Consider the following 26,279-nt stretch of genomic DNA (forward strand, 5'->3'; position numbering starts at 1 on the left):
GGGCAAGGAAGAAGGAATTCAGGTAAACAAGTCAATCAGTAAAGGGACAATAGGGTTTGGGAGAACACATCCGGACAAGTCTCGACATTTTGGAGACAAGTCTCAACATGCTGTGCAGCATAGAGGCCTGTGGGGGCTGCAGTTGTCAATAGTACAGTCATGTTTAAATGGCATATATCCCCACACCAATTCATGGCGACCCCTTGTGTGTCAGAGTAGAACTGTGCTCCACAGGGTATTCCATGGCTGATTTTTTTGGAAGTAGATTGCCAGACCTTTCTTCCAAGGTAGGTGAACTCCAACTTTCAACTTTTTGGTTGGAAGCTGAGCTTGTTAACTGTTTACACCACCCAGGGACTCCTTAAGAACTTTAAACCCATTGCCGTCGAGTCGATTCCAACTCATAGCGACCCTATAGGATAGAGTAGAACTGCCCCACAGGGTTTCGAAGGAGCAACTGGTGGATTTGAACTGCCGACCTTTTGGTTACAGGTGAACGCTTAACCACTGTGACACCAAGGCCCTCTTAAGATCCCAAAATATGCAAAATTATGTGCCTGGAGAACTTTCAACTAGAGGATCCATAACTTTCAACAATATTTTAAAGGAGAGGTAGCCTAAAGCATTTAAAAACGGCTGCTCTAGAGTAGAAGTATTATCCGGGGCTACTTCTTCACTCTATAGAAAGACATGACCCTAACCTCAAGAAACTTAGTAAAGCACATATTCTTCACTAAATAGAAGAGCCTTTAAACAATCTTGTATGGTAGTGATTTGGGAAATAAGACTGGAGTTATTATTCCCTCTCCTTGAACATAAAGAATGTGACCCAGCTACAGCTGGGCTCACAAGGACTCACAAGGACACATCAACTGGGCCCTGTGGTATAAAGACAATAGCTAAGATAATCTTGGAAAATATCTTTTAGGGCAACTTTCACATAAAGCCAATCAAACAGAACACAAAAGACTTTCCACTCTGATCTTTTTCTGTTAGCATTTAGTGAATAGAAATTTGCTGGACCAATGAAGACCCTCCTGAAACCTGTACCGATGATTGTTAAGAAAGACAATTCAAAGTGTAGGATCACAGGTTCTAGTCAATCTGAAAAGGCTAAGCTTTCAGTGGTTTTGCCCATTTGTAATGTTAATATATGCTGATGGCTCTGTAACTGTTCTTTTGGACTCGGGCAGCCTGCTTGTCCGTTTTCCCACTTTTGCCTGCTCTGTGTCATTTCCTCGGACTCGGGCAGACATGGCTCTGGCAGCATGATTATCTGTTTCCCACTTCTGTCCTTTTGAATATATGCCGAATAAAACTTACTTTTTGCTTTATTCAACTTTATGATGTTTTTTCCCTACAACAGTAGCTAGAGCTAACTCTTTTCTTTTAATGTGTTTTACCAATTGTCCAAGTGGGAAGTCTTTGTTTAAAAAGAATACTCTCCAATATTTATTGTTAAGTAGTAAGGACAAGTCACAGAATAACAAGCATTGTATGATCCATTTACATAAACAAAAAACCCTCATCTTTGTTTTTAATGTTTTATGAGCATTTATTCATGTATTATTTTTATAATCTTGAAAAATGTTTAATTACCAAAAAAGGAAATTAAAAAAATTCTAAGTTCTTCCACTTTTCTCCCTCTGTTATACATTCAGAAAATTGTAGTATAATATCCTTTTTTGAGCAGACCAAACTCTGTGTCCTTTCTTGTGTCGATAAATTTATTTACATACTGTGTTTTCAGTAGTGTACAAGATCTATCCTCTCAAATTTCCTGGAATTTTGCAATGCCACTAAAGTTGTTAAAGACGTTTTTGTAGTTTGCTTGCTTGGAGGCATACTCATACAACATACTTGTTGCTGTCAAGTCGATTTTGACTCATAGTGACCCTGTAGGACAGAGTGGAATGTAGGGTTTGCTTGGAGGCAGTAGTATAAATTGGCTACCAATATTTGAGCTGGATGGAGGAATCTAATTAAATCATGGCTGCTCAGGAAGGTAGATAGTGTGTTAATAGAATGAATAGGATTCGGTGCTTTTATTTAACTAAGGGCTGACTCTGGTTTTATTATTATTATTTAAACACTTTAAATTTTATTTAGACTAAGTATTGCATTCACATGGCGCTCCAATTCAATAGGAACAAAAGGATACACAGTAAAAGGTCTCTCTCCTACCCCCAACCCTGTTTCCTGCCCTAGAGGAAACTTCTAGTCATAGTTTTACCTACAAAAACATTTCATAGATTCTGCAGATAAAAGACGATCTGTCATAGTGATACAAGCTGCCTTTTCACTTAACTCTAACACTTCCCTGAAGTTCTAAACAGCTCATGGCAAGAATGAGTCAGAACCAACTCCACGGCAGGTAACAGCGGCAACAAATAGCAAGAATAGAATGTAGAAGTAAAAGAGTTTATTTAAGAGTGAAAGCAGAATATGAGTCATGGAATCGGGCAACACAGAGGGTTTAATTAACAACTCTCCAGTTCTTAACTGCCACACTTCTCAGTGGAATGATACTTAGAGAATTTCTTATCACTAGTTTTAGGAAGGAAAACAATTATCTTCAATCTGAAGGAAGAGAATTATCTGCAAAAGCCCTGAATATTGCTTTTCATCCTAACTTAGTTCCTGGTTATTGTCGTTGTTAGGTGCCGGCAAGTCAATTTCCCACTCATAGTGACCCCATGTGACAGAGTAGAACTGCTCCATAGAGTTTTCTAGGCTGTAGTCTTTACAAGGTCTTTTCTGCCGAGGAGCTGCTGGGTGGGTTCAAACCACCAACCTTTGGATAGCAGCCAAGCACTTAACCGTTGCCACATCAGGGCTCCTTTAACTCCAGTTTAGATTAGGTGATAAGTTAGGCCAATTCCAAAAGTCACATGATGTACTGTATATATGCTGTAACAGCTCAAACAACAACAAAAGTACTTCGTGAAAATATCCTCAAAGAATGCAGTCATACCCGTTCTATACTGTTTGCTCTACCTCAGGTACAAAATAGTATCAGCTGCTTTCTAGGTCATGTTATTGTTTCGTTGCTTAATTAGATGTAAACAAATATAAGTAGTACCTTTCCTTTTTGACTGGTTGTGATGTTACTTTATGCAAGTTAGTTCTACCTTCTGAGAATTTAAGAAAGCTAGAGCCTCTAAATTTATTTTGCTACAGTTTAGAAATATCACAATGTGAACCAAAAACTTTTGCAGAGTTTAAAAACTTGGTAAGTAAGCAATTATTTCCTTTTGAAAGGTGTCAGTAAGTATGTGCCATGAAATAAATCCAAAATATTTCGTATTGGTATTGTGCTTATATGTTTACGTGGGTTACAAATTTTGCTTGTGTAAAAATAGGGGAAGACATTAGATAAATGAACAGGTGCTCTATCCTTTAATACATTTCTTTAATTGTCAGTACGTTTTCCAGTTTCCCTGACTATCACACTTCCTCCTTCGACGATAACGTAAACACATTCGGAAAAGTGAATCGGGAGGCAACACAAGGATAGTGGGGAAAGAACATTGCATTAACTTTTCCCTTCTTGAAAAAGAACAGGAACTATCTTCCATGGCATGTATCTCCAGTAGGCAGCCCTGCCCATTCATTGTTGATGCTGTTCAGTTCACTGTGTTCCTGTAAACCACGGCACAAAGCACATTGCAAAAGCTTAGGTTATTGGCAGACACACAGAGGTGCTATCGCCCTTACCTCCTTCATTCTAGCCTGTGTGGCTGTGGAAACTGTGCTTTGAGTTTTGTTCACCGTTGTCACCCGCTGCCTGGATAGTGCCTGGCACGTAGTAGTCTCTCCATAAATATGTGGTGAATGAATGCATAGATGAAGGCCATGAAAAGCAAAGTATGAAAATTAGCAATGTTGTTGGGTAAAAACATCACAAAGTTTAGTAAAGCAAAAAGAAAGTTTTATTCGGCATATGTTCAAAGAGGCAAAAGCAGGAAATCGGACAATCATGCTGCCAGAGCCATGTCTGCCCGAGTCCAAGGAAATATTACAGAATAGACAAGAGAGGGAAAATGGACAAGCAAACTCCTGCAGCCATGTCTGCCCGAGTCCAAGGAGTGTTACAGAACCATCAGTATATATTAACCTTACGAATGGGCAAAACCATTGAAAGCGTCCCCATTTCACAGATTGGCTAGAAACTGTGATCCTACATTTTGAATTGTCTTTATGAACAATCATTGGTACAGGTTTCAGTAACAACAGTCAGGAGGGTCTTCACTGGTCCAACAAATTTTGTATTCACTGAATGCTAATAGAAAAAGATAAGAATGGAGAGTCTTTTGTGTTCTGTTTGAATGGTCTATGTGAAAGTTCCCTAAAAGATATTTTCCAAGATTATCCTAGCTATTGTCTTTATCTCAGGGCCTAGTTGACGTGTTCTTGTGAGTCCTTGTGAGTCCTTGCCAGCCCTTGTGAGCCCAGCTCCAGCTGGGTCACATTCTCTATACTCAAGGACAGGGAATAATGATTCCACTATTATTTCCTAAAGCAGTAAGAAGGTACAAAATTGTGGTCAGAAATTTCATAGCAAGGTATTGAGACTGAGTGGGAGTTTCAAAATTGCGGCATGTAACTGGTTTCAGAATGACTGGTCTAGGCTTGTACCCCAACTCCGTCTTAGCTTTTGTTTATCTCCCCTGCAACCATTAACCTTCAGACAGACACAAGTACATAGCAATGGATTCCCCCTGCAAAGATTAACATTTACACAGACTTAAACATAACAAAGAAAACGTTTTTCTCTGTGGTTAGACTAAAGATATGGAAAGAATGTTCCTAAGGGAGGGTCTTGACCCAAGACCCTTATCAGAAATTATCTCAGCAGCCCTCAGGAGGTGTTTTACCCAAACAAGCTATTTTTGACAGAACATTCTCAGAAAGAATGTCTTATACTTACCTTGTGAGCACCGCTAGTCACATATTTCTATAATTACAAAACTAACCAATCCAAATAGCCCGCATATGTGTTTCCAACCAATTACTGTAAAGCATCCCCCACCCCTCCCACCCGGCTTTGAGTTGTCCTGCCTTCTGCTTCCTGATTTCATCTCATAAATATGCCTCTGTGACTCCACCATTTTAGAGTGTTTGGTTTCACTTTGTGAGATCAGATGCATCCCCGGTTTGAACTGTTGAGAACCTTCAATAAACCGCTTTACTTTTATTTCAAGAGTATGCATTCTTGCTCTCAGACAAGATGTATTTCAGGGATTGGATTCCCTCGTTCCCAGCTCATCACTCCTCCCTGTCTACCTGCAGGACAAGATGCTCTTCAGCATTCTTGCCCTTTTCGCTATCCAGTGTCAGAATTCTTTAGTTGCAAGCAGCAGGAACAAAGCCTGGATAAACTAGGCAGAAAATAAACATACTGAAAGGCTACTCAGTAGTTCACAGTCCTACCAGGGAGCTCGGAGAACCAGGCTCGGAGGTTACGCAGCCAGAAACGACATCTACATCATGCCCTGGAACTAGTCCAGGGAGATCAACCCTGAGCCCTCTCTGCAGGCACTGAACACTGCTGCCGGCTCTGTGGCCACGTCATCCATGCTTCAGAATGGCCACACCCAGGAAGGACCTTCTGTGCCTCCTCTTTCTCTGCCTTGTTGTTGTTATTGCTATTATAGTTACCGTGAATGGAGTCTGACTCATGGCAATACCATGTGTGCCGAGTAGAACTGCTCCATAGCGTTTCCAAGGCTATGGGTGGTCACGAGGTAAGTATAAGACATTCTTTCTGAGAACATTCTGTCAAAGACAGCTTGTTTGGGGTAAAATATTTCCAGAGGGCTGCTAGCTTGTTTTCAGTAAAACATTTCCTGACCTTTCGGAAGCAGATTGCCAGGCCTGTCTTCTGAGACGTCTCTGGGTGGGTTCAAACTGCCAACATTTTGGCTAGTAGTCAAACACTTAACCATTTGCACCACCCAGGGACTCCTCTGCCTTATCGGCTCCTAATTGAAAGTAGGGTAGGAAGGCACGCCTGGCTGGCAGCACCCTGGGCACACGCCCGTGCCTACTGCAAAGGGAGCTGAGAAACAACCAGCTTGCAATTGTGGTTTCTAAAGTGTATTGTGGTTTTCCTGCTGCCTTTTATGACTATATTTCCATCAACCGAGGGCTAGGGTCAAAACTAGTTAATCCCTCTGACATTGAATGTTAGGAGAGGTGTTTTATGATGAGCAATTGTGTTAACTGGGTACCACGGCACAGATGTCCATCAGACAGGCTGGAGAAGTTTGTACTATATTGGTAGGTCTAAAATCGACTCAGAATGATAGGTATGTTAGCTTTCAGATGGCACTGTCTAAAGTAGAACCACCCAAATCCAGAAGTTATATATGCGAATTTATATTTTCAATATATTTTATATGTGAAAATATGTATAAAAACATATAAAGTATGTTTCTCTACAATTTACATTTTATACATGAAAATATGTTTCTAAAAAATGGCTATCTTTTCTGAGATAAGCCATCAAGAAAAGTAGGTAAAGAATATGGTGAAGAAAGGCATTTCTAAAGTGGTTTAGACCCCAAGTATAGCTTCCCCAGGATGGCTACCCTACAAGTGTTGAAGTTTATGGAGACATCTCTACTAGAACTTCCTCCGTTCAACAAAAACAAACATCATTTCCCCTTTTTGTCTACTACTTGTTCCAGAGTATATTTAGGTTATGAATGCTTATGAACTGCCCCATAGGTTCCCAAGGAGTGGCTGGGGAGTTCGAACTGCCAACCTTTTGGTGAGCAGCCATAGCTCTTAACCACTGCGACACCAGGGCTCCTTTAAAAAAAAAACCAAACCTATTGCAGTCGAGTCGATTCTGACTCCTAGCAACCCTATAGGACAGAGTAGAACTGCCCCATAGGAATTCCCAGGAGCAGCTGGTGGGTTTGAACTGTAGCTCTTAACCACTACGCCACCAGGGCTTCTAGAGTTCCTTTATAGATATAGAAATGTTTATTCATATTCTAAGGACATCTTTTTTTAAACTTATTTCTCTAACATAATATAGTAACTAGTTAGCTGTTTAGAGTGACTTGGGCTTTTGCTATTTTGTTTACATGTTATGAATTTAATTCTAAATAATATAAATTAGTACCCTACCCCATATCATAGGAATAAAGAAAAATAAGAATTAAATAGCACAGATATTACATAACATTTTTCTCTTTACCGCTTTTTTCATAAAGCATATAATCTTTTTTTTTTTTTTTTAAAGTGGGACTTGACTATTTTCAACATTAGTAACAATCTCTTAAAACAGAAGTAGTTACATGCTGACTTCTGTTTGTAATGGTACTTCTATGCAAACAGCCCACTATCTATTCTCTTAGGAACGTCTGCCTGACCGTAACTATTACTTGAATTTGCTTGGGCAGACACTTGCCTTATGGAGCACGAACACAGTGAGGAGGAAAGGATGAATCTTCTATACTTTTAATTGTATCCGGGGAGTTTATGAAAAACCATCGCGAAAAATTGGCCTAAGCACTTTTGGCACACTGAACGAACAGCTCGCTTTGTTGGGCCGGCTTTCTGCTCGGCGGGAGAGGGCCCACACCTACTCCACGTGATTAGATTTGATTTTGATGAAATGGGACCTCAACCAAAACCTTGCAGCTTTTCAATTTCATCAGACATCTACATGTTGATTAGATTAGGGCAGTGTGTTATCTTGGATGAGAGGAATAAATTTAATCTATTATAAAGCTTGCAGCAGGGAGGGGCCGGAGGAACCAGAGACAAATTTTGATAGGAGATAAGAGGGAGGGACAGATGGGATGGAAAGATGAGATGAGGGCAGAGGTCAGCTGGAGTGGCCACAAAGAATCTAGAGGATTCAAGGAATCGATTGCCAGCTTCTCAATTTTGCTTAAACCACCAGTTGCCGTTCAGCCAATTCCAACTCATAATGACCTTGTATATGTCAGAGTGGAACTGTGCTTCATAGGGTTTTCGGTGACTGATTTTTTGGGAGTAGATCGCCAGGACTTTTTTCTGAGGAGCCTCTAGGTGGACTCGAACTGCTAACTTTTTGGTTAGCAGCCAAACATGGTAATGGTGTACACCACTCAGACACTCCTAATTTTGCTTGAGGCCCCTCTTCAGTCCTGTGTTCTGGGAGCAGTCTGCAGCAGGCAGCACGGTCCGCTCACATCTGCCAAACCAGTAACTGGGCACTGAAGAAAAGCATTATCTAACAGCCCACTAAAGCAGGAGTAAGCAGTTTCTTTTTTCTCTTAGCAAACTGAAAATGTAATATTTTCCTCTCCCTTTCTCCCCCCAGTCGCCCTGTTTTTCCCATTTACTGTGTGTTTAGTTCTGATTTGGTTTGATTTAACTGTTGTTAACAAGAGGATTAATATCCTCCCAAACTTTCCATCTTAACTCTACCTTCAGGTATCTGGGTTCCACTTGCTTTCCTATTTAGATTGCAAAATAAAAGGAACAAAGACAACTTTTTTTTTTCTTATTTAGTACTTCCCATTTTAAATAACAAAAGTAAACACACGTGGTTATATAAAAAAAAGAAGTCGAAGGGTATATACAATGAAGAGCATAAAATGAGACAAAACACGTCTCTCACCCTTAACTCAGGTCTACTCCCCAGGGATAACCTCTCAGAAAGGATTTTTGAAAATTGCCTACCGGTTTAGATTCCACAGCATTTCCAAATCAAATCACAGCACAATGGAGCTCTTGTTCTAAACAAACGCCTCTGTAAGCACAGTGTGGATATAAATTAGAAACACTTCTCTCCCGTGACTGAGTCTGTAGACTGAGAAGTAAGAAGGGTCTCAACCCTACCAGGTTTTATATACTTTATTCAAAGCAAGAGGGCTCCTTCAGAGCCTCAGCACGGAAGCGGAAGCGCAAGATTCATACAAGTCAGGCAACTTTAAGGAAAGCAAAGGCCCTTTGCCCCGTGTTGTGGGAGCTAGAGGCACTCACAGTCACCCTCTAAAATGTGCGTGACTCATCCCTACCTCCCAACAGGCTTCTTCCTGAGTTCCCTCCTTTTCTCTCCCCTTAGGAAGAAGACAAGCCAACTCTCTATGTGTTCAATGCTGTAACACAAGAGACAATGCTGATTATGGAGAGCATCTCTCTTCTTGGTAAAAAAGTGTCTAATCTGAGAACACTGGTAACTCTGAGATGTGGCTTCCCCGTGAGTGTCTACTGCCTCCGGACCCCTCAGGGCCTGGAGATGTATGACTGCAACACCCTCAGGGACTACCAGACAGAAATCGGTACTGCCAAACACACCTAATAGCAGCTACAACTCTGCACTCGGGTTCTTTGATACAGAATTTTCTAGTGTTTCAAGAGAAGATAGAAATGTGGATTTTTATTTTCAATCTGTTAATTTTATTCACTTACTAATTTTTTTAAAAAATAGTTAATACATTTACATGGTTCAAATAATCAGAAGTACAAAAGGATGCATAGTGATAAGTCTCCTTACCTCTCTTGGCCTCCAGCCACCAAGTTTCCCTCTCCACCAAACCCAAAAAAGAGTTGATTCTGACTCATAGTGACCCTACAGGACAGAGTAGAACTGCCCCATAGGGTTTCCAAGGAACGGCTGGTGGATTCGAACTGTCTACCTTTTGGTTAGCAGCTGAGCTCTTAACCACTGCACCACCTGGGCTCCATTCCCCTCTCCACAGGCAACCATTATTATTGTGAAGGTTTAGGATCCACAGGATCTCTGAATGAAATGGCAACACGAAAGAGGAATTGTTTGACACGAACACCTCTGCAGGTGCAGTGTGGACATAAACTAGAAATACTCCTTTCCTGTGTCTGGGTCCCTAGACTAACTAAGAAGTTAGAACGATCTCATGGCCCTGCCAGAGCCCTGGTGGCACAGTGGTTAAGAGCTCGGTTGCTAACCAAAAGGTCAGCAGTTCGAATTCACCTTCATTACTAACTGTGTGGTAAGGATCAGCATGAATCCAATTTCCAAGATGTGGGGATGGAGCCAGTCCTCATCTTCCCACTTCTCCATTCTCAGAGCCAGCCACTCACGCAGCACTCTCTGTGTCTGATCCTAGCCTCTGGAGCTGGGTCAGAGCTCACAAGTTAGATGGATGCTCTTTCAGACCAGCTGCCTGTGCAGCATTTCTTGAACCTTAAACCAAAAAGCCAAACTGGCTGGCTTTGAGCCAATTCTGCGTCATAGTGACCCAATAGGACAGAGTAGAACTGCCCCATAGGATTTCCAAGGAGTTGCTGGTGGATTCGAACTGCAGACCTTTTGGTTAGCAGCCTTAACCCTTAACCACTGTACCACCAGGGGTCCTCTTGAACCCTAGTCACCCAGAAAGGAGCCCTGGTGGCGCAGTGGTTAAGGGCTACGGCTGCTAACCAAAAGGTCAGCAGTTTGAATTCATCAGCCTCTCCTTGGAAACCCTATGGGGTAGTTCTGCTCTGCCCTATAGGGTTGTTATGAGCTGGAATTGAGTTGATGGTAACGGGTTGATAGATAGTCACCCAGAGCTAGGTCAGAGTTCACATGTTAGAAGGATACCTTCTTTCAGACTGCCAAATAGGCAGATGCCAGCCCCTGCTGGTTCTCACTGCCTGTGGGTTTGTTAGTTCACTGGGATAACTCACAGAATTCACAGACAGTATACCAACCACACTTATACCAGCCACAGCTTTATTGCAACCAAAAAGGATACAAATGAAGAGATGCATAGGGTGAGGCCTGGGAGTGGTCTCAGCCCAGAGCTTCCATGTCTGAAAGGGGGGCATGCTACCCTCTTCCTATGCATGGTCACCAACCAGGAAGCTTAGCTGAGCCTTAGGGTTCAGGGAACTCGTAAGCCTCTACATGTGGCCATGATAAATTACATCATGCCTCATGAGGCTTAGTCAGCACTGAGCCCTAGGTGGTTCCCTTGGTCCGGTTAGCCTTCAGCCCTCACTCATTAGCCTCAGGTGTGGGTCTGGCTTGAAAGAACCCAGAACAAAGGTCGAACTGCTTTCTGCAAAGTGATCCCACATGTCCCAGCAAGAGTCAGACAAGTCTTTTTGTTTTCTCTTTCCAGATATATTTTAAGCATACACAGAAGCAAGTTCAACTACATTTTCTGTTTTTCTTTTTTTAACATAAGTGGTAGCATATGACCCAAAGCGTTTTGAACCTTGCCTTATGCCATTTTATTTTAAAATGTTATTGATTATATTTTAAAAATCTTTTTAAACTGTGTGAAGCCAACACTGTGCAGGCCAAACAGCTGCCTCAGTGAGATAGCACCCACCCTAATGAACAGATTACAACTTCTCTTTAAATACTGGACTTCCAGGTTGTGTCTGCAGCCATGTATTATGAAGACAAACTCAAAGGCCTGTCCGATTTGTTTTAACCATACTGGAAAATGGTTTGAACCTTACAGAGATGGTTGCTTGATGTGATTGAGCCCTTGACGGCAAATAGCACATCTTTAGGTAACATTGTGCTGTAACGTTCAATGCAATGGAATTTGACTCCTCACATAGGGCTTCTTAGGTATCCTGGAGTTCAGGAGTTTTGTTTTTTACAACTGCTGAATTTCCATGTATTGCTACTCGTCCTGACTATAATATTCGTTCAGCATTATTCTCTCATGTTATTTAGATTAAGGCTCTCAAACCTCGACACCAGCTGTTGTCCTTGTTTTTGATAAGAGGATGCTTCCTAGGATCTGTCCCCAGAGCACCTCGCTGTAAAGTACACACTTGCTCTGCATGCTTGCTGGGGGCTCAGCTGTGCCCGGAACGTGGGGGTGGCTTACACGAGAAAGGGTGCACAGTGGCGTTTGTCCCCAAGACATCTTATAATCTAGTTCTTTAACGACACTCCGAAGGATAAATACGAAAACCCTGAGCCACTGTTCTTCAGGTCTGTGCTCCTCAGATAGGCATGTGACATTTTAGAGCTGAAAGAATTTAGAAACAGCTTGGCTCAACCCAGGCTTTTACAGATTTAAAAAAGCAAAAATGTTCTGAACGGTTATGTGATTAGCTCAGGATACGTCGAGGACAACACATCAACCCCCTGAGAGTGGGAACTTGAGGGAATGAGGCACAGAACAAGGGTTTTCCGATGGAAAATTAGGGGTCTGAGCATAACCAGGGTAGGCTGCTTTGGCCACCATGAAAACACGGCCTTAGAGGAAAAGCAAGGAAGGAAGGACCTCAAAGGGACAGGACAAACCCATTGCCATTGAGTCAGCTCCAACTCATAGTGACCCTACAGGACGAAGTAGAACTGCCCATAGGGTTTCCAGGGAGCGGCTGGTGGATTTGAACTGCCAGCCTTTTGGTTTGCAGCCCAGCTCTTAACCACTGCCCCACCAGGACTCTAAAGGGACAGGAGGAAGGGCTCACTGGCCTACTTCACACCTTTGACTAAAGGTTAAGTAGCATTCCTTAAGTAGCCAGTCTGCGTTTTTTGTTAAGTGGAGGGCAAAAGAATCCTTGGCCAGCCTCCCTTCCAGGTTCTCTCCTTTCCCTAGTCATCTCTGCTGCTCTCGAGAGTTAAACCCTGACCACTTCTCCAAAGGCAGTGGGAGGTCAGAAGGTTTCCAAGAAGAGGTCAAGTTCAGGTTGAGATGAAAAGATTTAAGTAGCTCAGTTAGTCGTTGCACATGCTAGCTCGTTCTGGGCTATCCCAAGCTGCTCTGCCCTCTGGGAGCTCACAGTGAAGTGGTAGAAAGGAAGCCTGCAGTACACTCAGCTACAATCCAGTAAGCCAGCTCAGTGTGGGCTGCAGGGCTCAAGGGAAGGCTTTCTGGAGAATGTGGGGTTGAGCACGTGAAGCGGTGGGAATACGGATCATCTGGGAGGAGGAGGGGCAGACATTCCAGACCTCCAGGATAGGAGGAAAGCATGAGCGTCACCCAGGGAGGGAGAGAGGGAGGAGACTGTTCTGAATGAAGTACAGGAGGCTCACTGAGACTCGGGGGACTCACAGCTGAGGTCACATTGATGAGAGTCTTGGGGACGAGGCCACAGAACTCAGTCTTGATATGGTACGCCACTAAGAACCACACACGTTCTCGAACAGGAGTGTCCTAAGGGAAGATTAAGACAGTAGTGAACAGTGTGAAGCGCAGAAAAGAGACAGAAGCGGAGTGAGGAGACGAGGGGAAGGGTGACACACTAAACGGCGCTCTCGATGATTCGGGTATTAAATGAGGGCCTGAATTCAAGCGGTGTTACTAACACTGAAGACTTAGAAATAAGAGACAGAAGGTCAGACGGGATCACGCTTAAGGGGAAGGAAGCACCAAAACTCTGACCCTAGGACAGTAGCGGTGTCATTAATAAAATGGGGAAGTTGGGAGAAGGTGCTTGGGCTTTGGGGCCTACACTTTAGCTGTGAAGAAGCTCAGAGAGTAAGTTTCTTCCCCATCAAAGGTTACTCATCTAGTTAGTGGCAGAGCCGTGAATGCAACTGAGGTCTTCTAATTCTCCTCCGCAAGAAGCGTGAGGCTTGGTCAGCAGATATTTCTGTACGTGCCTGCCCACAGAGGTGGGAGCAGAGGCTCGTGAGAGGAGGGTTCCTTACAGAGTACAGAGAGGGCAGTGTAGAGGGTTGCGGGCCAGTGCTCAGGACATGCCATGGTCAGGACGAGGAGGCAGAAGACAAGTGAGAAAATGAGACGCCGAAAGCTGTCAGACTGAGGAGGAGAACTGGGACTTTGCTGTCATAGACAATGAAGAAGAGACGTTTTTCAGGATGCTTGTGAAAAGCCAAAGACACTGTCTGAGAAAAAGCTTTTGATTTGGCTTAAAGGTCACTGAGGTGCTCAGAGAGAGCAGATTTGTTAGTGGATGGAGACGGAAAGATTGCAGGGATTAAGAAGAAGCTAAATCATGAAATCCAGAATGATTCCAGGCTCCCTCTACCAGCCCGTAGGCTCAAGCAGATGTACTGTGGCATACTGATCCCTTTTATAGATGAGGAAACTGAGGCTCAGGAAGTTAAGTGACTTGTTCAAGGTAAAAAAACCAAAACCAAATCCATTGCCATCGAGTCGATTCTGACTCATAGCAGCCCTGGGGGACAGAGTAGAACTGCCCCATAAGGTTTCCAAGGAGCGGCTGGTGGGTTCGAACTGCTGACCTTTTGGTTAGCAGCCGAACTCTTAACCACTGTGCCACCAGGACTCCTAAATATATTAGACATCAAGGTCATATTTCTAATTAATGGCAATTGCACACTCAGGAGTTTATACTGCCTACCAAGTATATTTTTATTGTTGCCTACTTTTACTGGTGTCCTTTAAGTTTGGATCAGTGTTCTATTTTATTTTCTTTTTTTTCCCTGTCAGGGGAAGCCCAAACCAAAGAAATTGCTGCCACACTCAGGCAGAAACAGCCCAACTCAGATGGGCAGACACAGACCCTAAGGATGGATGAGAAATCTTGAAGCTTGAGAAACAGTGAACTTGTAGTGGAAAGTCGGAAATAGTTGCCTACAATCGGCGCTGTTGCTTGTGCCTGCTGTGCGAGTGGCCTGGCATGGTACATAGGTGTGCAAGTGAAAAGAGAGCAGACTCAGATTTTGTACAGCTTATCAAATTTTGGTGGTCCTCTTTAAAACAACAACAACAACAACAGAATCCAAAATTAAGAGTAGAACATAAAAAGGGGCCCATGCAGCAGGAGCCCTTGAAGCTTAAGTCTCATTAATTTTACTTGAATCTTAATAATAGGTGTTAGTTGTATTTTCTGGAGCAACACAGCATTTTTCAAGTAGATTTCTATTTTCCAGTAGAATTTCTAAGTTTATGAAGGAATTTAATGTGCAACCAAAAAAAAAAGCATTACAAACCAATAGCGATGAGAGGATTATCCAATACATGGTGCTGATTAACTTAGAAATTCTCTGGATTTTCAAAAGTTGACCATAAAGAGAAAAGCTGTTCCTTGCTACCTTTGATTTTTGAGGAAGTAGGACTGTTTCATCATGAGGAACGAAAATTGGTAGTTACAGCGTTGGTAATATTTGCTACCAGACATGGAATTAAAGCAAAATGAAACACGTGGCTTGATGGAGGTGCCTTGCTCCTGATCAGAAAGATTTAAGTTGGATAGCCTTCTTTATAAAGAGCCTGGGTGGTGCAAATGGTTTTTGATGGACTACTGACCTAAAGGATAGGCAGTTCAAACCCACCCTGTGGCTCCACAGAAGAAAGGCCTTGGCAAACTGCTTCCATAAATATTACAGCCAAGAAAATCCTATGGCGCAGTTCTACTCTGTAACATACGGGGTTGCCATGAGTCAGGGGCCAACTTGATGGCAGCTCATGGCAACAATAGCCTTCTCCATGGCTTTCAGAATCAGAGATCAGTCAGCAATGGACAGGTTAAACTAGGGACGGCTGAGGCCCTGAGGCTAGGCAACTACCTAAAAAGCAAACACCAAACCTACTGCCGTTGAGTTGATTCCAGCTCATGGTGACCCGTATGTTAGAGAACAGAGCTGCTCCGTTGAATTAGGGTTGATTCCTGGACCTGGGGCCAGGCTGGTCCTTCCAATGGAGGCTGTGTGGCGTCAGCTGTGGAGGAAAAAGGAGGCTGAGGCATAATGCTGGACTACAGCTTTCCCATGCTCATCTGTGAGAAATGTTCGCAATAAATTAAAAACATAGCAAATAATTTAAGCCAGGAGGTGAAATCATGGCCCTTGGAGCAGAGTTTAAAGTCTTTTATTTCCAGTGCTACTCATGAGAGTAAAAGATTTTATAAGAAAGTTCAAGTACAGAAAGAAGCTTTTAGAGAAATTAAATCTATTGTATCAACTATGATTCATATTTTCGAAAGTGTTTATCAGGGCATTTCTACAGAATAGCTGCAGAAGCACTAATTGGTCTCTACAGATTAATTCCATAATTCACCTGCAAGGACAGTGAACCCTCCTAGCTAAGGCCAGATGGGTCAGGATCAAGGCAGGTTAGTGGCATGAGGCCAGTAATACAGATCAGGATCTGTGGGTAAACAGGCATAGGAAATAAGAATCGATTCATAAAGGAGAGCAAGGCCAAGGTCAAAAAATCCAGAACCCGAGTAAGGAGTAACGACGAAAGAGTTCCATTTCAAGCTCCCAGATTATAACGCAGAACATCCAGAAAGGAAGGAACCAGCAGGGAGAACGTATACTCGTGCTATGTGTGTGTGTCTGTCTGCCTGTAGAGAGAAGGCAAGAAGAAAAAGAATGGAAAGAAAGTGAAAGGCAACTGAAAGGAGTAGATTTCCTAGGCGTTACCAAGAGTCCTGAAGACATGCGTTCCAAGCTAAATTCTACTCTGAGTTTGCTGAGTAACCTCAGACAATTCACACAACTCTCTGGGCCTCATTACCTCTTCTGTATAACAGGACAGCTGAATGGGCTGGTCTTTGAGGACCTTTTGAATCTTCAGCATTCTGTGATTCTAAGCCTACCGGTGTTGCAAAATCCCAGCTAACAAAGACAAGCATGGCTTACAAGCTTTGTATGGCTCCAAAGAACTACTGAGTCCTTCCTCTTTTCCTCCCTGCCTCCCTTTCTTCCTCTCTCCCTATCTTTCTTCCCCTTCTCTTGCTCCCTTTCTTCCTTCCATAACAAATATTTATTATGAACTTACTCTGTGTCTGAACCAGAGGATACATATGGATAAGCGAAGTCATACACACATTCCAGCTCCCGCTACTAAGGCCATCATATTTTGATTCGAAGGCAGTCAATCAGGCTGTCCAGTGACCGCAGTCATCACAGATTCTAGTTTGGAGAGGGAGTATAACATAGAGCATAAAAACAGAAACTAAATTGCCTAGGTCCAATCCCTGGTTCCATTACTTACCAGCTATGTAAACCCTGGCCAAGTTCCTTAGTTGCTTGGTGCCTTAGTTTCCTCAGCAGTCAAATGGGAATAATAATAGTACTACCCATCACCTAGAGTTGTGGTGAATTTTAAATGACTTTACTCATGTAAAGTACTTAGAACAGTGCAGAGCATAGAGTGAGCACTCGGTGAATGTTAGCTCCTGTTGTTATTGTCTTAGTCGTCTAGTGCTGCCATAACAGAAATACTATAAGTGGATGGTTTTAAAGAAGAGAAGTTTGTTTCCTTACAGTAAAGTAGGCTGATAGTCCAAATTCAAGGTGTCAGCTCCAGGGGAAGGCTTTCTTCTCTCTTGGCCTTCTCATCAGTGTTCCCCCAGACTAGGAGCTTCTCTGTGCAGGCACCCCGGTCCAAAGGACACGCTCTGCTCCTGGCACTGCTTTCTTGGTGGTATGAGGTCTCCCCGTCTCACTGCTCACTTCTGTATTTTATATCTCAAGAGATTGCCTCAGGACACAACCCAGTCTTGTAGATCAGGTCCTGCCTTACTAACACAACTGCTACCCATCCTCCCTCCTTAACATCATAGAGGCAGGTTTACAACATACAGGAAAATCACAGAGTACCAGGAATCATGGCCTAGCCAAAATGATACACACATTTTTTGGGGGACATAATTCAAACCATGACAGTTATGAATTATCAGTCTTGTGAATTCAAACTGGGAAATACAGAGCAATGAAGTTGGTTAGCAGTAGGGGCAGAAACTGAAAGGTGTCATGAAGTAGGATTACCAAAACCAAACCAAACCCCTTGCCATCGAGTGGATTCCAACTCATAGCAACCCTATAGGACAGAGTAGAACTGCCCCCATAGGGGTTCCAAGGAGCAGCTGGTGGATTTGAACTGCCAGCTTTTTGGTTAGCAGCCAAATGCTTAACGACTGTATGGTCAGGCCATGGCAAACCAATGTTACATGCATGCCGAAGTTGCAATAGGAGAGAAACTATAAGGAGACGTGGCCTGTCAGTTGAGAGAGGAGAAGACACGCAAAGAGATGCAGAAGGCATGAGAGAGAGACCCTGGGGCCCATGCGTGAGCTAGGGAATGGCCCATATAAGAGGAGCCGTGGTTCCTAACAAACACCAGGTCGAATCATTGCCTGTCTGTATAATAAACCCCATTTTCTTGAGGGTCTCCTTGCAAACCAAGGACATAACTAAAACAGGGCCTACAAGAATGGCTAAGCCACGATTCTTGGGTTCAAAAAGGGTTTGTAAACCAGCAGTTCCAAAGCAGTAATGTATGTTCAATGAGGAAGAGTTTCAGTGTATATTGTGGGAGTCTAAAGAAGCAGTTCATTAGCCTATCTGGTGGGTTGAGAGGAGTGTGTAGCCAAGAAAGGCCTCTTGGAGGAGGTAATGCTAGAGTTACATCATAAACGGTTGGTAGGAGGCTGTGGGGAAGGAGTCAGAAGCATTCAGACAGAACGGGCACCAAGCAAGAAAAAGTCTGGTGTCCACATAGAAGAGCAGGTCAGCCAGCGGGGCAGCTGAGTGGTTGGGTGGGCAGTGCTTGACTAGAATGCATTTGAGGAGTGAGACAGAGCTTCATCCAACAAATATTTACTGAACATTCGCCATGAGCTAGGCTCTGTTCCAGCAAGCAGGAGTAGAGCCATGCATGAGAGTGGCAAGGTCCCTACCTTCTCGGAGCTTGCAGTTCAGTGGGGGACACAAACACCATCAAGTTCTAAATTTCTAGAAGAAAATATGTAAAATATGTTATTTCAAATGGAATAAGAACTATGAAGAAGAGGAAAGCAGGAGACTGGAATAGGAAGTGATGTGGTTGGGGGTGAGGAGAAGTCTACTTTAGATGGTTAGTCAGGAAGGAGACGACATTTGAAGAGAGAGAGATCTGTATAAAGAGAGGGAGTGGCTGTCGGAAGCTTCTTGCAATAGATCTAGGCGAGAGATTATCTAGGTCTGAAATAGGGCCATGCTGACTGAGATGGAGACAAGGAAACAGAGTTTCTAAACGTTTATGAGGTAAGCTTGCCAGGCCTCAGCGATTGTTTAGATGTAGGGCAGGAAGAAAGCGGAGGGGTGAAGAACCACTCCCACATGTCTAGCTTAGGTAGCAAGAAAGTTAGAGGTGCAGCCCACTGAGACACAGAATGAAGGAGGAAAAGCAGGTGGGGGGTTAAAGATGACCAGTTCTTTTGTAGAATGAGGGGGTGGTAGTGCAATCACTCAGATGTTAGTATCCCCAGCAAGGGGAGTTGAGCTGGAAGAGAGGACTGGGCCAGAGATTTAGATTTGGAAGTGAGTGACACGTTGGTGGTGAATGAAGTCATTAGCATCACTGAGGTTGCCATTAGCCAGCCAACAAGTATGTATTGAGCACTACCAAGTGCTAGACTCTTAGCCAAGGCCTAAAAGACTCCTTTTAGTGGAGGAATAAAAAAAAAAATTCCCAAACAAGTCAAATAATTTTCAGTACTGGTGATAGAGGCTATATAGGAGTTAAAATGGGGTCTTGGGATTAAGAGTAATCGAGGGGGTGGTGGTGGTGGTAGAGATTGCTTTAGCCATGGTGGCCAAGAGGTGGTCTTTGGTGAGGACACGGCATTTGAATTGAGAGCTGAATGATGAGAAGGACATGTTATTGTTGTTAGCTGCCTTCACGTCGGCCCCAACTCATAGTGATCCCAGGCAAAACGAGATTGGACTGTTGTGATCCGTAGGGTTTTCATTGGCTGATTTTCGGAAGTAGACTGCCAGGCCTTGCTTTCTAGTATGTCTTAGTCTGGAAGCTCCACTGAAACCTGTTCAGCATCATAGTGACACGCAAGCCTCCACCACAGATGGGTGGTGGCTGCTCTTGAGGTGCACTGGCCAGGAATCAAACCTGGGAATCAGACGCAGATCTCCTGCACACAAGGTGAGAATTCTACCACTGAACCACCACGGCCCCTTGAGAAGCACACAGCTGGTAAAAATCTAGAGGAAGACCCTTTCAGGCAGAAGATATGTTCAGTCTTTAGATCTTGAGGTGGGTGTGATCTTGGTATGTTTGCTGGACAGGTGAAAAGTCAGGGTGGCTGGAGCAAAGAGAGTTGAGGGAGAGTAGAGGGAGGTGAGTGAGGTAGAAGGGAAGGCCTTGGAGGCCACATGGAAGAGTTCAGATTTTTTTTCCAGGGTGTTGTGTAGAGTGAGAAGAGCAGAAGGTTGAGGAGATTCCTGGAAAACACCAGCCTGAAGGACAGAAGGAATGTGGTGTCACAGAAGCAGGAAGGGATAGAATTTTTTTTTTTGTAAAACAAAAAGAAAGGTTTTATTCAGCATATGTTCCAAAAGGCAAAAGTGGAAAACGGACAAGCGTGCTGCCAGAGCCACGTCTGCCCGCGTCTGGGGACATTACAGAATCATCAGTGCATGTTAACATCACGAACGGGTAAAATCATTGAAAGCTTCACCTTTTCACACACAGACTGGCTAAAAACTACCAAATCACCATGATTCTACATTTCGAATTGTCTTTCTTAAAAATCATTGGTCCAGGTTCCAGTAACAACTGTCAGGAGGGTCTTCAGTGGTTCAACAAATCTTACTCTTCATTAAATGCTTATAGAAAAAGGTAAGAGTGGACAACGTTTGGGTCTTTTGTGCTCTGTTTGATTTGTTTATGTGCAAGGTTCCCTGAAAGATGTTTTCCAAGATTGTCCTACTTGCTGTCTTTATACCTCAGGGCCCAGTTGATGTGTCCTTGGAAGTCCCCGTGAGTCCAGGTCACATTCTTTATGCTCAAGGACATGGAATAGTGGCTCCAATTTTATCTCTTAAATCACTTCCTCCTTTTGGTTCGAGATTGGAGATAACACCAATGATTAATACCTGGAGTAAGTGGGGCTCCTAGATGGTGGCCATGGCAGACTCTTTAAACTCATGGTGCTGGTTTTCCACCAGATACCATCTGGTCCTTCACCAGGATCTTAAGTAAGGGTGAGAGAGGATAGAATTTTGAGGAGCATATGATGAATTCTCCAGCATCACTGAATTACTTCTGTGCTTATAATACAGAAAGACTGCTATTTCATGAAGTATAGAACCAGAGGATAGCTAGTGAGCATCATTCAACTCCACCCAGAGCCCGCTAGTAACCAAAAGGCCCAAGAAGGCCATTTGTCCTGCCACTAAACTTAGTTTTCTCTTCCAACATGTCGGCTTCAGTTTGCCTAGTCATTTATATTTCAGCACTGAATCAATGACCACAGGACTGTTTTAAGACAGCTGCAAAAATATTTCAGTATTATATGTAATCATCCTGCAGATGAGAAAATGGAAGTGCATGAAAGCTAAATGGTTTTTTCAAGACAAATGCCTCAGCTAAAAATAGCAACCCTGTCTACTCCTTCCAAGGTTCCTTTTTATTTTCCATCTAGCTCACTCCTCTGTTTGGGGAAAGCTATCATTAGAAGCTTTATGGATTGCCAAACCACAGTGATGGACTGGAACTTCTCTTGATCCATAGGCACAACACTTCGCTTGGACGTCTGGGATGGATGGAAGGAATTTCTGATGGGTTGTCTCCTAGGACAAAAACTTAAAGTCCAACGCTACTTATCAGAAGAAGGACCAGTACTCAAGTATGGGAAATAAAGGAAATGCTAAATCACTGAAGTAATTTTTAATTTATAGGACTTTGAGCCTGCACTTCATTGCATAGCTGATGTGCTGCTTCATGACAGTTCCACTTAGGATGTCTCAACTAGACATTATTATTGAAATATTTGCTGTAAAAAGACAGCAGGGATGCCACCAGGGCTGACAGCCTTTGGTGACGGATTGCAATTCAAGTAGACTGTCCTTGGGAAACATCAAGTATTTAAATGGATGACTTCAGTTTGGTTTGGATGGCAGACTTTCAACGGCACTTTTAAAGACTGTCAGAATAACTGCCTTGCTATTCTTATGCTCAATTATTCTAAAAAAAAACACAAAACATTTGCTAGTTGATTGGCTGAAAACAATGGCTACCTCTTCTTAAGCTCAGATGTAATTTTTCAAACTGCATTTAATAGATGCATTCATAGCTTTGCCATACATAACACGTAGCAGTGTGGCTGATGCAGTGAAGACGGTGGGCTCGAAGAGGCAGGTAGAAAATCAATGTGTTAAATACCAAACCTGTTGCCATTGAGTCAATTCCGATTTATAGCGACCCTATAGGACAGAGTAGAACTGCCCCAAAGGGTTTCCAAGGAACAAATGGTGGCTTCAAACTTCCAATCTTTTGGTTAGCAGCCGAGTTCTTAACCACTTCACCCCCAGGGCTCCATGTGTTATTGCAGCCCAGATAGCCAGCATTACCCTTCAGGGTTTAATTCAGTGGTATTTTAGAACGGTGCTCTCTGGTGCTTTAATCACATTTTACAGAAGCCCACACACCCATCAGGAACTCTGAAGACGCTCTCAAGTGACAGGCTGGAAGACCAGTTTTACAATTTTATAAAACACGTGCAAATTTTAAATTAATTTATATTTGGGGATAGTGATAGTTCTTTTCTCATGCTCTGAATCAGAAGAAAGAGTTATACTGCATTGTTACTTGCAGTGGTGCATATTTATTGGATACTTTCTCTGTGTCACTGTGTTGCATTTATTACCTCATTTTATACTTACAACCATTTTATGAGGTGGATACTATTTTATCTTGTTTTACAGATGAGAAAACTGAGATTAGGAAACCTGCCCAATATCACACAGCTAGCAAGCGCAGAACTGGGAACAGGACCTGACAGCGTAACCCCAGTGCTCATGTGCTTAACCATCTACACTAGACTTAATCTTTAAATAAAATCTAAGAGCTCACATAATGTAAATGGGACTGCAAAGTGCTTTTTCTTTCTCCAAATGCAAAGCTCTTTTTATTCTTCCATCCAAACAACAAATATTTATTGAGCACTTACTATGTACTGTGCAAGATCCTAGAGATATAGCAATAGACAAGATATGGCCCCTGCCCTCAGCAAGCGTACAGTCTAGCGAGGAAATGAACAAGTAAACAATTTCTGAAGACGCATAATTGCAAAATGTTTGGGAGCAGACTCCAGTGCCCGTCTGTCTAGGTTCAAAGCTCTGCTCCCTCAGTGTTTAGCTGGGTAAACTTGGGCAAATTATATAATCTCTCCATACCTCAGTTTCGTGTTCTATGAAATGGGAATAATAATAGTATCTATTGGTGGCATAGTGGTTAAGAGCTACCGATGCTAACCAAAAGGTCAGCAGTTCAAATCCACCAGGTGCTCCTTGGAAACCATATGAGGCAGTTCTACTCTGTCCTATAGGGTCACTATGAGTCAGAATCGACTCAATGGCAACTATTTTTTTTTTTAAATCTCATAAAGGAGTCACTGAGTGGCACAAATGGTTAAGTGCTCAGCTACTAACCAAAAGGTTGGCGGTTCAAACCCACCCAATGGCGCCTCAAAAAAAAGTTCTGGTGATCTGCTTCTGAAAGTCGCAGCCGTGAAAACCCTATGCAGCAGTTCTACTCTGACACACATGGGGTTGCCATGAGTTGGAATCAAATCGACGGCAACTGGTTTGTTTTTTTTTTTTTTCTGATCTCAAAGAACTGTTTTAGAGACTAAACTACTTACTAATCGTAAGGAACTTGGAAGGGGGCCTGGCATGTGGTAAGCAGAATAAAAGTGTTAGGTATTGTTATTGTTATCATTCAACATGAAAAGCACTGTGGTGTGGGTGATGTATGGCATGGGTGTATGGTGATATGGGAATGCATAGTAGGAATGACTAACTGGACTTAACCAAAACCAAACCCATTGCCGTCAAGTTGATTCCAACTCACAGCAACCCTATAGGACAGGGTAGAACTGCCCTATAGGATTTGCAAGGAGCAGCTGGTGGATTGGAACTGCTGATCCTTTGGTTAGCAGCTGAACTCTTAATCACTGTGCCACTGTGGCTCCAGCTGGCCTTAAAGGATCCAATAAAGTGTCTTGAGAAAGAAAATTTTAAGTTGAGGCTTGAAGCATTTGTACTGAAGTAGTGGAAGGAAGAAGAAAAAAGATGCTTCTAAAAAGATGGAGCCACGGAAGCTTGGAGGCAATAGAATGGATTTGAAGAACTGAAAGAAGTTCAAGTTTCACGTGGTAGAGTGAAAGGGAGTTAGTGGTAAGTGATGGGGCTGTAAAGAGAAGGAGAGAGCAGCTTACGCTGGTCCCTGTAGGAATGTAAAGGAATTTGGACTTTATATTTCAAGTAATGGAAAGACATTGAAGGCAGGAAGAGCGTTGATGCGATCTGCGTTTTAGAACAGTGGCCCTGGCTGCAGTGTGGGGAAGAGAGGTAGGCAGATAGGGTACAGAGTCAGGAGATGCTGGTGGCCTGATCTAGGCTGTGCCAGTAGAGGTGGAGAAAAGGGGGCAGACTGTAAAAAGATGCCTTTAGGAGGCTGAATCAACTAGTCTAGGTGACCAATTAGATCTGAGAAGAGAGGGAGAGGAAGGAGAAGGTAGGGATGATGTCCAGGCTCCTCACTTGAAAAATGGGGTGAGTGGAAGAGAGCTCCTCTCCCCAAACCAACAATACTGGTCAAATTCAGACATGCTGACTTGCATTAGTGAATTTCAAAAGAAACTGATGTCTGAACCAAAATGCCAATGTATTAATGTATAACTCTAATTAATTACAATCTAACTGCAAGAGAGTCCCAGTTTTCGCTCTTGTGTGCCATCCAGTTGATTTTGACTCATGGCAACCACATGCATGCAGTGTAGAACTACTGTATAGAGTTTTCAAGGCTGTGACCTTTCAGAAGCAGATTGACAGGCCTGTCTTCCGCGGTGCCTCTGGGTGTGTTCAAACTGCCAACCTTTTGGTTAGTAGCTGAGTGCTTAAATGTTTGTGCCACCTGGGAACTCTGAGGGTCCTCGAGACCCACATAATTCAGGTCAGAGTATCTTCCCCAGACAGGAAAATTAGAGCCTCTGAGATCCTATCATTTTATTAAAAAAGTCTGTTAGTCCAACAAAAAATATTTGTTGATCACCTACTATATACTAGGATTCCTTGGGTTGCGCAAATGGTTAACATTCTCGTCTGCTAACTGAAAGGTTTGAGCCTATCCAGAGGAGCCTCGAAAGGAAGGTCTGGAGAGCTATTTCTGAAAATTAGCCATTAAAAACCCACTCAGCAGAGCAGCATTGTTTACTCTGACACACACGCAGTCACCGGGAGTTGGAATCGACTCGATGTAACTGGTGTTTTGTTTACTATGTGCTGAGAACTGTTTAAGCAGTAAGGACCCTTCTGTAAATAGGGTTCCTGCCTTCAAGGAGTTACATTCTAGTGGCGGGAGAGAGATAAGAATCATATAAACAAGCTAATATTATAATTTCTGATAGTGAGAAGTGCTCTGAAAAGTGTTTTGGGATAGTTACTGACTGGTTTTGTGTGGGAGTGTGTGTGTGCCTTTCAGCTACAGTGGTTGGGAAGGCCTCTCTGGGCAGATGATGGTTCAGCTGAACTCTGATCGGAAGAAGCAGCCAATATGGAGATCGGAGGAGGGGCATTACAGGCGGAGGGAAAAGCGAGTGCAAAGACCCAGAGACCAGGGTGAATCCGGGTGTTGGAGGGACAGCAGGCAGGACAGAGTGGCTCCAGTGCAGTGAAAGAGGAGAGGAGTGATGGGAGGTGGGGCTGGAGAGGGGAGCAAGGCCAATGATGAGAGGCTCTGTGGGCCAAGGTGAGCAGTTAGAATTTAAATTAAATGGAAAGCTACTGGAGGGTTTGAAACAGAGGATAATTTCCCTCTAATTTATGGAATAAAAAGATCACTCTGAGTGCTGAGTGGTAAGGAGCCCTGGTGGCAGAGTGGTTAAGAGCTCGGCTGCTAACCAAAAGGTCAGTAGTTCCAATCCACCAGCCGCTCCTTGGAAACCCTCTGGGGCAGTTCTACTCTGTCCTATGAGTTGGAATCTACTCCAAGGCAACGGGTTTGGTTTTGGGTTTGTTTGTTTGTTTTTTGAGTGCTGAGTGAGGAAGGGCCTGCAGGAGGATAAGAGGGGGTAGGAGACAGGTCAGGAGGCCGGCGGTACTGGTGGTGGTAGGGAGGGGCATGACAGTGGCTTACATCAGGTAACAGCAGAGACATTGAAAAGCCAGAAAATAAGGATTATTAGAAAAGACAAAACAAACTTACAAAACTTTCTAAAATGTGCTGAATTTTTCCAACACGTTCCCATGTAATACAAAGTGTGATATTTTCCCTGAGCATTTGATTTTCATAAGAAAGACAACCACACCAAAGAAGGTAGGTTGAATTACCATATTTACGTGAGCATGGTACCGTAACGTGGAAGAACAGAGTCCGTGCCATTTAACCAGCGCGTTA

The 26,279-nt window shown here is 43.2% G+C and overlaps 1 protein-coding gene across 1 annotated transcript in view; it reads left to right on the top strand.

Moving 5' to 3' along the window:
• ANKUB1 (ankyrin repeat and ubiquitin domain containing 1) overlaps positions 1 to 26,279 on the top strand; it is a 38,494-nt gene that overhangs the window by 2,912 nt on the left and 9,303 nt on the right. The window contains 2 exon segments of the mRNA XM_004379194.3: positions 9,071 to 9,287; positions 21,393 to 21,507. Coding sequence (XP_004379251.3) covers positions 9,071 to 9,287; positions 21,393 to 21,507 — 332 coding nt within the window.

Source organism: Trichechus manatus, unplaced genomic scaffold, assembly GCF_000243295.1.
Source record: "Trichechus manatus latirostris isolate Lorelei unplaced genomic scaffold, TriManLat1.0 scaffold00062, whole genome shotgun sequence".
NCBI classification, from domain to species: Eukaryota; Metazoa; Chordata; class Mammalia; order Sirenia; family Trichechidae; genus Trichechus; species Trichechus manatus.